Raw genomic sequence first — 12727 nt, 5'->3', positions numbered from 1 at the left:
TTACTTTTACTCCAAATGGGTCTGCCCCACAGAGACCTCATCGAGTCACTAATAGTAATGCCATCTAGAACATTACTATCCACCTACTTTTATTGTGTAGCTGAAGGATTTTTAAATAAATCACTGGAAAGAACTAATTATGAACTGACAAAATTTTACCTAACTGGGTTTAATTTGTTATTTGAAAAACATTTGAATCTGAGTATCAGAAACGCTAAGAGCCCCTAATCATAAAGCAGAAGGCATCTTGTTACTACTTTGTTTTCTGTCCTCCACATAGCCTGACAGAGCCCCTGACTGCTGGATGGCCAGGGAGGGCATTGACCTCATTAGCCCCATCACCACCATTGGACCAGCCTCACTGCCTGTTTACTTATCTCCCAAAACCTTTAGCAATTATTCTGTTCTGAAGAGAATCCAAGACAGAATCTCGATTCCTACAATGTTTAAAAGTGATTTTGATCAGCATTCCCCACAGACATTTTGTTTCTGTTATTTATCATTCGGAGACTTTTCCAATGCACACATACATGCGACTTGAACTTCTGATCTTCTCTGCAAGAGAGCTCCCATCCTGTTTCGCACCACACAGCGGTAAAACCCAGCATCAAGCCTCTGTAAAGACGGGATAATATACCTGCCAAACACCAAAAAGAAGTGTTAATGCTTCTATATCTAGAGCAGCTCTGGCATCTCATTTCGCAAGTGCTCAACAAATATTTTATTTTTGGTAAACTATTGTCCGTGCAATCCTTCTCTGGTCAACACACTCACCAACCGCCATTTGTGAGATTACGTCATCGATGTCTGTCTCCCCAGCAAGGCTGTCAGTAATTATTACCCCAAGCTAGGTTCTAGATCTGCCTTGTCCATCACTTGCCCCTGACGCCTAGCACACTGCCATGCATGTAGTAGACAACACTCACAAGTCGTTGAAGAAATGACAAAAGTAAAATAGCTATAGGTCATTACACGTAAACTAGACCTTTCAGTAAAAGGTGTTTATAATTCTCTCAGAATCTCTAAAAGTCATTTCTAGAACTGACAATAAACTTTACATAATGTGTCATGTTACTCTACCTAAAAATTCAAATAACACTTTCAGGATGAGATACAGGTGTCATCGAGGCAAAGAGAGCAGTGACATGGAGACACAATTCCCCTCTGTGCTCAGTTATAGACCCTCTCCCCTGCCAAAACAATTCACACACTTCCCTCGCTTCCTTCTCCGCATGTGGAGTGACATTAACTTTAAAAATGTTGTGGGTAACTGAAAGGTGACTTCATTGGTATTTCTCAATGCTATATGACTCTAAGTAATCATTCTCAATGCTATATGACTCTAAGTAATCACGTCCTTCAAATCAACGCCTTTCTAAAAACTTCAGTAACATTTTATAGAAGGAAAAAAAGTAGTTAGAAGATACAGATTCCATAAAAGCCCTGCTTTCGGTTTACTGTTAGTTTTATAACTTAGGATATTTTGAAATCCGTAAGCAAGTACAATTTATAGCCAAGGACCATTCCAAGTGAGTGTTATAGCTCCAGAGCCCAAACCTTTCACAAGACCTAAGAGAGTTTATTAATTGGTTTCTAGGCCATGTCCAAAAACAAATCAAGAATAAGGCTGAGTCCTGGACACTTTTTACAAAAAGGAATTTGCCTACCACAAGAAAGAAAAAGAGAGCTAACACCCAATCAAATGGTAGCCTATTTCCCGAAAAGAGAAAACTCAGCGATGCTATCCTTTATTACAAAGATGTTCTGTTAATAGTTATCTTCAATTTAAGAATACTTCTCACAAAGGATAATCAGAGAAACTTTTAAAAATGAGGTAAAAAGCACTATGAACAGTACGCTTTCTTGGCTCACTTCCTAAGCATAGCTTGAAATTGCTTACATTCAACTGATTGCTCATCTTTTTACTCAAGTATGTCCAATTAGTCAACCTGAAAAAGGAACTTAAAGGCATAATTTTTAAGTGAATAAAACATTTGAACAATCTAGGTAATTCAGCACTAAGCAAATATTAATCAAAGTATGTTTTCCCTCTGATAATGATCTTGATATTCCCACGACAAGATTAATAAAATCTTTTATGAAAAATATTACTGAGTTTTAATCTTCAAAATTTTATTTCATTCTGGGCAATGGCTCATTTCAAAAAATTAATTAGTGTGGATAATAAGAATAGTATCAAACTGAACACAGAGAGTCAAAGCCATTTATTTAAATTACAAATCAAGGCTAGAAAGATGAGCAGCTTTAACTGTCAGATACCATGATTATAAATAAGGAGGAGTTTTGAGATTAAATTACAATGAAGTCCATAAAAGTTTTTGGAAACGAAATAACACAAGTTATAGGAGTACATACTTGAAAAACTACATGAACAGTTTCATCATTGCAACATTTCCATATTTAAATAATTGTTATCCATTGCACTTTCTCTTTCTTTTTTGCAGTATCCTAAATAGATTTTAAATTCTTATGAATTTCTATAGTAATCCTATGTACTAATGAACAAAAATAGCAGTGTTTTCAAACCACAGGGAGGAGCAGATACAAAAATGAATATTAGGCATATGCTGTTTTGTACCATCTCTTTAGTCTAATGTCTCGCCAGGGAAAAAATATACTAAAAAGTTGCAAAGTACTCCACCTATTACAGGAATTCCTACACAAATTATGTTCACCTAACAGATGGGAATATTCACTGCAAGCCTATTGTTTATAAACACACATTTTTAAGCAGAGAAAGTTTCCTGGCTCTTTATAAGAAAGTATGATAAAATCTTAGCACCATATGCCACTAAAGTATAGAAAATGCCTGCTCCTTTTTCAAATAAACACAGCAGGGAATGTTTGTACTCACTGTAGAAAGGCAGAATTCTACTAGACCAACAGAACATTTACCAGGGCTAGTTCATTATCAGGAACAGCAAATTAAAGAAGACCAAACACAAAATCACAGCAAAACCAAGGGTTTAAATGTCCATTCCTGCTAAGTGGGAGAATGCCTCAGCTCTGAAATGCCTCTCAAGATGGGCCACGCGAACCACCCCAGAGGTTCTCTGGCTGTGGCTCGAGCTCTATTCCAGGCCACAGACAACTACTTGACTAGCCCTGCCTGGAGTGAACATCTGACACTTTTTGTCTGCCTGGGATCTACGCCATTTTCCTGTGTTTGGAGAATTTCCACTCGGAGTCTCGGTGGAGGAAGACCCCTGGACATAGGGAGGAGATGATGCGTGACCACTGGCCACAGGTACTCTGGATTTTGGGGTCTCAGGCTGGTGATACACAGGAACTCATCTAACAGCAGCGGTGCCAGGGCGCAGCGGAGCCCGGGCCCCGGGGGAGCAGAGCAGTGTACACTGCCAGTCAGGACAGTGGCTCCAACAACACCCCGGCTCTCACAGGACTCTCACAGGACTGGCTCTCGGGCTGCTTTGGCTCTAGCGGGCTCACCTCACTCTGCTCCTGCCCCATCTCCAGCTTGCCTGGTGACTGATTCTAAGAGCAACCCAATGTCCGTGCAACAGCTTCCTGTTCCATTTCACTACGAAAGTTTGTTTCTGTCGCTGGTCCTAGAATTCCCCAAGTGTCTAGCCTACAGGACAAAGCCAAAATAATCCCAGCTGGAAAAGCTTCTGAAGCTATCAGGCACTCACCATGGTCACAGAAAAACCCAAATAATGCCTCTTCAAGTCATCTCTCTTAAAAGTCGTGGTTTCCTGGTAAAGCACTAAGAATCATTAGGCAATCAACAGTCCCTCAAAAACTGGGATAAATGAACCTGTTAGGAGTTTTCTTGAACACAAAACACTAAAATTTGAGAAAATGTCTGACAAAATACTGCCTGGGAGCAGACAGGTTACTGTGGAGCACATCTTTTAGCAACAATGAGATACCATGACTAAGGACACAGGTCGACAGACCTACGCTGGTTCTGAATAATGAAGGCACATCTGCATTTCTCCCTCTCAGGTCAGGCAACATAATTCAATCCAAGAGAGATTTTCATGCCCATTAAAATTAGATGTAAAGCTTTTTTTTTTTTCTTTCTTTGAATGGGGGTCTTACATCCATTTCATGCCACTCCAGGTGAGACTATCCCCTCCAACTTCAACCTTTTATGCTGGTATAAAAACATCTATTTTGCATGAAAATAAGCAACCAAGTCCTATAATAAACTTCCATATCTTGGCCCAGAGCCCAATCTTACTTTCAAAGGGAAAAAAATGGTTATGGGGGAAAAAAAAAAAACCCTGTAAGTCATTTATACCCTTCCTGGAACTACTTTGATTCTTCTTTTTGGAGATGTGATGATAAATAATTAGGCTTTCAATTTTATTTTTATAAATTTCCTACATGAAATTAAAAAAGCATAATCAAAAGTGGGATCAGTCAGTCCACAGCTTTCTTTACAAACAGAATACTGAAATGAAAAATCCAGACTGAAACATGTTAAGAAAAAGATAAAGGACCCAGAGCCTTAAGCAGTGTGGGACTATGAGGGATTCTACTTATTTTAGCCAAAATGTTCAAGACTAATTCACGTGAGCCAAAAACACAACTGTTATTGTGGTGAGCTGCACAGCTCCTAGAGGACAGGGCCAATGGAGAGTTAGCCAACAGAAGAGTGACGATAAACCAAGTCAAGAAAACTGAAGCCAAACAACTTGGGGAACTAAGCCCTTTGTGGGAAGACACAGGCAGGGGTCACAATCAGTTCAGGGGGGTGATGAAGAAAGCAACTGGTTACATGTCACCTAACAAAAGAGTTCTCAATTCAGTAGACTTTTCCTTTTGGTGAGTAGGGGGCAGAGCAGGTTAAACAAAACAAAACAAAACAAAACAAAACAAAAAATAGAGGAGTCTCCCGTAGCTTAGCAATAAAGCATAATGAGATGCTTCGGCTCAGCGTCTTAAGATTTTTAAATACTGTTCTTGTATCCTGTAATATTGCTGAGTCCACTTACTAGTTTTAGCAGCTTTTTTAATAGATGATGCCGCATTTTCTACATAGGTGATCGTGTCACCCTCAAAAAAAGACATTTTTCTGTCTTTCACTTCGGATGCCTTTTTATTTCTTTTGTGTTGGTTTTCCTTACTGCTCTGGCTGGCAAGTCCAATCCTGGCATCTGCTGAGCTTCCTGCCTTGGTGGGTTTACAGTTTTCAACAACTGTAAAACATTTTCAATATTATTTCTTCAATTATTTCTGATCCTGCCTCCTTAGGATTCCAATCACACATGCATTGGAGTTGTCTAGCTTAAGTTGTCCTGGAACTTATTAGTCCTCATTTCACTGTGTTTGATTCCCTTTTATTTTTTCTAACTGTCTTTCATTGTGGATAGTTCTGTTGCTATACCTTTAAGTTTACTAACATTTTCTTCTGCCATGTCTAATCTGCTAATACCCATCCAATGTGCTTTTCATCTCAGACATTACAGGTTCTGTCCTCAGAAGTTTGATGTCTGCCTTTTAATATCTTTCATGTATGTATTTAGCTTTGATCACAGGGAATACATTTATAATGTTTCAATATCTTTTCTAATACCTGTGTCAGCTTTGGCTTAAGAGATTAACAGACTGACTTTTCTCCTTATTATGGATCATGCTTTCCTTTCTCTTTATGTGCCTGATAACCTCTGATTCAATTCTAGACATTGTGAATTTTACCCTGTTTGGTGCTGGAAATTGTTGTATTTCTATAAATATTCTCAAGTTTTACTCTCTGATGCTTGAAAAATACTTGAAAGTCACCTGATCCCTTTCCGGTCTTGTTTATAAAATCTCAGGCAGGATCAGAGCTGCATTTGGCCAAGGTTAATAATTCTCATTACAGACCTAAGATCATTCTGTATCCTCTACTCAATACCCCCATAAATTATGAGGTTTTTTGGTATGGCTGGTGAGAATAGGCCCCCCACCCAGCCCTACGTGGTGAGCATGGGAAGAACTACCATCACTTCTGGGCAGTCTTTTCCTGGGCCTTGGGGAATCTCCTCACGTGAATGTGCTGATGAAAATTCTAATACTCAACAATAAACCTCTACAGATACCTAGTACTCTTTCTCTGGTACTCAACCTTGATCTCCCTGGATTCTCCAATCTCTCCAACTCAGGAGTCCTCCAGACACATGTGCACCCCTGTGTGTGGGTCATAGCCTGGAAATTCTTGCACAGCATTAAAGCTGGGGCAATCACACATCGGGATCTCTGCTCAGCAGGGAGCCTGCTTCCCTCTCTCTCTGCCTGCCTCTCTGTCTGCTTGTGATCTCCGTCTGTCAAATAAAAAAATAATAATAATTAAAAAAAAAAAAAGCTGGGGCAATCAGAGGGCCCACTGATTTTCTGTTTCTGAGGCATCACCACCTTTGGCTGCCTGATGTCCAATGTCTTAAACACAACTGCTTCATATATTTTGTCTGGTTTCATGGCTCTTTAGATTTCCTATCTGGGGCTCTCTTTCATATCTCTTAATGAAGTTTTCCACTTCATGTGGGTTCTTATAAAGGTTATTCCCAGGTATTTAATAATTTTTATTGATATTGTGAATTTTTTCATCTTTTTATAAGACATACAAAAAAGTTACTTTCTTCCTTAACCATTCCTATTTTCTTACTGGAATAAAAAAAATCATCATCATCTATCAAACTTCTTTTATTGATACTGTCACAGAAAGTGAACCACAGAGATAGGTCACCTAAGGAGATGATAAGATTTTTCACAGTTTATAGTATCCAATTATCCCTCCTGTTTATAACAATGAATATCATGCCTACCACTAAGAAATTATTGGCTTAGATAACCATCTTTTCGTATTGAATATAATTATTTATCTCAAAGTAGAAAATAATTGAAAATAAATATTTTCTAGAAAAAAAAAGACAAACAAATCTGCCTATGACAGCTATGAAAACTTGGTTTAATTGCTGAACTACTACAATTTTGCCAATACAGTCACCTCTGCCTAAATGTGGATACAAGCTTGCATCAATATGAAAACTCACTGAAATTCATTGTGCAGTTTGCAACACAAGCAGCAAAGAAAATGCTATTTTTGGATAAAGCTAGAAAAGCTGAGTTGATATGTTGTGCCCTTTATAGGATAATTATTTTCTATTGACACAAAGTGGGGGTAGGGGGAGAAGGACTCAATTTCAGTGAGAAAACAGCTACTATTTTCATAAAGTAGCCATGTTTTTCAATTTGAGACTTGGAATGGTCTCCTGAAGGTTAACATATGACAGCTGAAGGTGCTTGTTGGAAGGAAGTAGATGAAAGAGTAATTTGAAAAAATAGCATGAGATTTTTGGGACAGGTTTTATGTCTAAAAAAATGATGACAAAATACAATGGATCCTTGATAACCCATCTGAGTGTCTGAAGCCCTCAGTGAACAGAATATAATTTATCACATCTACCCCAAACCATTCTTGCTTTAGAATAACCCATTTCTTTTTACTCAGTTTCTAGTGAAATGGGAATGAAGCTTGTATCTCATTTTAATGATCCATATATAACGAGCTGCCCATGCAATCTTGCTTCAAAGACCCACAATGCTTTGCCTTCCTGTGGATCATCCAGAGTGTGCCAAATTAACAGGTAAATCTGCTAATGCAAAGCGCAATGCAAAAAAATCCCCACCTCTTTGTGTATTTTAAAGTGAACACCAAAACTATTTCATCATAAATCTGAATAGTTGCATGTATAATAATGGCATGGTGTATGATTCAGCAATTTTTTAAAGATTTATTTATGTGTGTGTGTGTGTGTGTGAGAGAGAGAGAGAGAGAGAAGGTAGAGAGAGAGAGAGAGAGAGAACCAGAGAGAATCCACAAGAGGATTCCCTGATTCCAGGACCCTGAGATTAGAGCCTGAGCTGAAACCAAGAATCAGAGACTTAACGGAGTTGAGTCACGCAGGCACCCCTGATCTAGCACTTTTTTTTTTTTTTAAAGATTTAATTGATTTGTCTGAGAGAAAGAGAGAGCGTGCCCAAGCCAGGGAAGTGGCAGGCAGAGGGAGAAGCAGCATCCCCGCTGAGCAAGGAGCCCATGCCAAACTCGATTACAGGACCCTGAGATCATGACCTGAGCCGAAGGCAGATGCTTAACCGACTGAGCCACCCAGGAGACCCTGATGTAGCATTTTAAACAAAACTGTTACACTGCTGTTTTACATGTATCCAGTGGAATCTAAACAATGATTTTGAAATCCACATTATCTATTTTTAATAATGAACTCTTTAACAGATAGAACCTTCATACTGTTCTTTTTTATTTTTTTACTCTTTGAACTTGAGTTGTTAATCTATTTATCCCACAGAATTTTATTCCGACCTATTTTCAATTAGCAATAACCGTGCCTCGGATAAACCTCATTGGCTACGATACTGCCACTGAGCAAAGCTCTAACGTATTTTCATGCCTGAAAGATACTTATTGATCATCCAATATACTTATCTGAAATAAAAATAGACATACAAATGGCAACTTTAAAAGGATGTCCTTTGATCAAAAGATCCTAAATGCTTATAAAAAGTCTTCTGTATTACACATTCATTGCAATTATTACAGTTAATCAAAACAACATAAATGTGTTAATTTTGAAATACAATTATTAGGCATTAGAAATTTAGAAAGAAAATGTCTCTTAATGACAGGAAAGTGGCTGGGTTTTTGTTTTTGTTTTTTCAATTATTTTAAATTTCATTGACTAGGAAGTTATTTAACACTAGAATAAACAGAATTGGATAGAAATTAACAACAAAGAGAAGGTATTGACCACATATTTGTGGTCATTTAGGTGTTCATTTAAATCCAATGAGTACACAGGAAAAGCAAATAAACAAGTAGAGAAGAGGTTGAAGCATAGCAACAAACAAAACACAGGAAAATAATTAAAAAATGGGTATGGATTGAAAATATTAAATAATCTTTTTTGCCAAAGTTAATGAAGGTGTCCTCTGAATAAATGTTTGAGAAAATACAAAGCCCTAACTTTCCTCTTGGGCATGTTCCTTCTATATCAAGATAGAACATGGATCTGATCAAAGTAAACAGCACTTTTTACCTCGTTCTTCCTCAGATCTCCAATTGAAGCCTCATCACGCTCTTATCTCAGAGGAGGGGAAAATGCAGACAGACTGTGCTTCATAAAAGAATATTTCTCAACTTCATTCTTCTTTCTAACAAATCCCGAATACTCTCGTCCTACTCTGTGTAAGGGGACAAGCCCCAGGGCACAGCTGTAGGCTTGCCACCTAGATAAAACAAGATGCCCCTGCCTGCCATGGGTCTACCTTGCACACACTCTTTGCTTTGTTCTCATTACCTGTTCCTAGAGGCACAATATGTTCTCTGACAGCAGCTGGAGAATGGAAAGGAGGGGGGGTTGTTAAAACTGGTATAGCTCCTGCTGCTCATCTACACAACATATCTAAATCTTTAAAAGCCCAAAACTGATCAAAATATCCCATTTCTAGTATCCTACTTTCCCCTAAAGAGAATATGTAAAAGGAAAGAAGTTCCTCTGGGGTTGTTTAAAAGAGCCCAACATTTTGTTCAAGCCGAAAATTCTGAACTACACACTTGTCTTGCACCCTGGAGAAGCAATTCCACAGGAAGACTCAGGGAAAGTGAGCCTTCCTTCTGTGAACTGGGAGAAAGCACAAAGAGGGCAGGAAAAGAGAACCATAGTGCCCACACAGAGGCATGTTCTCAGTCAGCTCAACATCAGCAAAGACACATATGGAAACTGAAAATCTAGAAAGCAATTCCTTTGCCACTATCCAAGGCCATGTTCCCCAATTTGAAGACCATCATTATAGATCATCCATATTACTACTTTTTTATAGGAAGAACAATCTGGAGTCTTCTGCAACTTCCTTCCTTTCTTCCTGGGACATACAAAGCATTATGTCATTTCATTTTTTTAAAAAATATTTTATTTATTCGTTTATTTGAGAGAGAGAGAGTGCAAGCAAGCAGAGAGAGAGAGAGGAGGAAGCAGGCTCCCCGCTGAGCAGAGAGCCCGATGCGGGGTTCGATCCCAGGACCCTGAGATCGTGACCTGAGCCGAAGGCAGAGGCTTTAACCCACTGAGCCACCCAGGTGCTCCATGTCATTTCATTTTTATTAGAACTCTCTTCAGTGGCTTCTTTTGTTGTTGTTGTTGTTTATTTGACAGAGATCATTAATAGAGAGGCAGGTAGAGAGAGAGGGGGAAGCAGACTCCCTGCTGAGCAGAGAGCCCGATGTGGGGCTCGATTCCAGGACCCTGAGATCATGACCTGAGCTGAAGGCAGAGACTTAACCTACTGAGCCACCCAGGCACCCCTCTTCGGTGGCTTCTATCACATCCATTTTACAGATGACAAAATCAAAATCAAATTGGTTAGGGCACTTGTCCAAAATGACACACAGGAGTTGACTAGAAGTATCTGAATCCAAGGCACCTACTGCTAAAGCCCATTACTCACACATGGCTCTCCTTTGTAAGCTTGCTTGTCTTTTCCTTTCTTATGCCCCCCTACAAAACCAAATCCCTAACACCTCATTATACTAATATACAATGTTATCTCGGATTTATTAGCAGATTGCTTGTGGGCCAAAAAATACACCATTTTACCTGCATTAGAGACCTTTAATGTTCACAACACCACAAATGAGGTATGATCATTCCCATTCTGTAGATATTCCTGGCTTGCCTGAGGTCACATTGTGGATGCTAACTGGTGGTGAGCTGGGATTCAAACCTGGGTCTGTTGATGTCAACGTGCTCTGAACGTTGCTCCAGCTTAGGTCATTAAGCTGGAGCTCCAGCTCCAGATGGAAGCTCCAGCTTCCATCTCTCTCTTTCTCAACAATTATGATTAATTGTTCCTACAACAGCAGATACTCTGACAGTATAGGCCTAATAGTGAAAGAGGCGGTCACAAACTTCTATGTCTACAAAGAGCAGGTAGATAAGGGAACTAAGCAAAGCACAGTTCTTCTGTGTGGGTCAGCAGAGCCAGGTGGCCAGGCCTTCTGACTGATTAAGAGGGACCAGAAAGTGGATTTTTATATGAAATCTTACAAGTGTTAAATGCTGGCAAGCAATTAAGAGAGATATCCATGTGTATATCCATATATATTTTCAACTGATTTTTTAAATACATATATACCACATAGTGGGCAGGCTGGATGTGGTTCACAGGCCATCATATTACAAATTCTGACAGTTTTTTAAAAATTTTTAAGGCTTATTTATGAAGTTATCTCAACGTGGGTGTAGAGATCAACCCTGAGATCAAGAGTCACGTGATCTTCTGACTGAGCCATCCGGATGCCCCTAACTTCTGACTTTCAAAGTCAGTGAGTGATGGGCTATGTCCCCCCACCCCTGAGCCATGTTGAGAAGCCCATTACTCTATTTAAAATACCTTTGGACAACCAATTTTCCTATTTCCATTAAATAAGAGCATGACATTGCTGATATGGGGACCTCTGGAACTTTTTAGGCAGTCACTAACTCTCTGTCCTACTCAGAGCTATAGCGTCTGTTACAATAACCTTCCCATAGAAATGGAAGCTAAATAGGTTTAAACCTGAAAGACCCAAGCCCTGCCAGGAGACCAGGAGGTTTAGAAGCCGGTACTGTTGGCCCTGGGAGAAGCCACAGCTTGTGTGTGACCTCATCTTGGCCTCCCCCGACCTCAGTGCTTGTTCTCTGCCCCCACACCTGGCGCAACCTCCTTTTTTGCTGCTGGAATGAGAGGCTCTGCTCATGTCCCTCCCTCACAGCTTCACCTTCTCCCATCCTGACTCTAAAAGTTAGCCAGGTAAATTTTCTGTTGACTGCTCAGAGCTCCAGAAGCTACGGATTTAAAGAACTCAGTTTAAACATTCATGCTCCTTAAATAGGAAAACACTGGTGGGTGGGGCTGTTGCCACAAGACAGCAGATTTATCATGCTAAAGCTGTTATTTGCATTCCTCTGTAACTATAGCTTTTTTTAGTCTGGTAATTTCACTAACGGGCTTCCTTTTACAAATATAATGATAGACTTCCTAGGTGTAAATACAATGTAGATCAGAATATTAAATCACATTCTAATTAATTCTATTCCTTTAATCTTAATGCATTAGAAATTCAATAAAATATTTTCACCCTCTGTGCTATTATGGCCAATAAGGCAAATATTCTAAACACAACAACTTGAAATGGAATCTTATTTTCAAGCAGTCAATTACTTATATTCGCTGGTGTAGGTGGTGAGCTCACGGTCATTGTGCATCCACTTGAACTCTAAAGGCCAGCTCCCTTCAGCAAGGCAGGTGAGAACAAGGCGGTTGCCTTCCAGGTGAATCTGTGGTAGGCCCGGCTCTGTTTTAAAATACGGCACAACATCTTCTGAAATATTAAAAAGAGAGAGAGAGAAAGTGAATGAAGTACACATGAAAATGGCATTCATCCAATTAACCAATCACTTATTTAAACAGACCTACTTTTAAAGAAGTATAAATGACGGCTATTTGGCCCAATTAAGTAGCCAATAATCCTTGACCCCTTAGAAACATGTAATACCCTGGATGATATTTCAGACGGCTGAAAGCTCAATGATCAGCATCATTGGAAAACATCGGACAAGTTCATCCAAGTTATTTCCATTTATGATTAATATCTGTTTAACAAAGGGGCATAAAGGGCAGTCTCTGGTCATGCAAGTCT

At 39.3% G+C, this 12727-nt stretch overlaps 1 protein-coding gene and 1 pseudogene across 1 annotated transcript in view; both read right to left on the bottom strand.

The window, feature by feature from the left end:
• The window catches only part of SDK1 (sidekick cell adhesion molecule 1), a 510043-nt gene extending 497657 nt beyond the window's left edge, over positions 1–12386 (bottom strand). The window contains exons 1-2 of the mRNA XM_044233031.1: positions 12250–12386; positions 531–637 (exon numbers count right to left, since the gene is read on the bottom strand). Of these exons, the coding sequence (XP_044088966.1) occupies positions 531–637; positions 12250–12293 (151 nt within the window). The 5' untranslated portion in view covers positions 12294–12386. The remainder of the gene's footprint in view (positions 1–530; positions 638–12249) is intronic.
• On the bottom strand, positions 8301–8424 carry LOC122896210 (annotated as a pseudogene).
• Positions 12387–12727: the final 341 nt, after the last annotated feature.

This window comes from Neovison vison, chromosome 14 (assembly GCF_020171115.1).
Source record: "Neovison vison isolate M4711 chromosome 14, ASM_NN_V1, whole genome shotgun sequence".
Taxonomy (NCBI): Eukaryota; Metazoa; Chordata; class Mammalia; order Carnivora; family Mustelidae; genus Neogale; species Neogale vison.
This window is presented reverse-complemented; position numbering and strand designations above follow the sequence as displayed.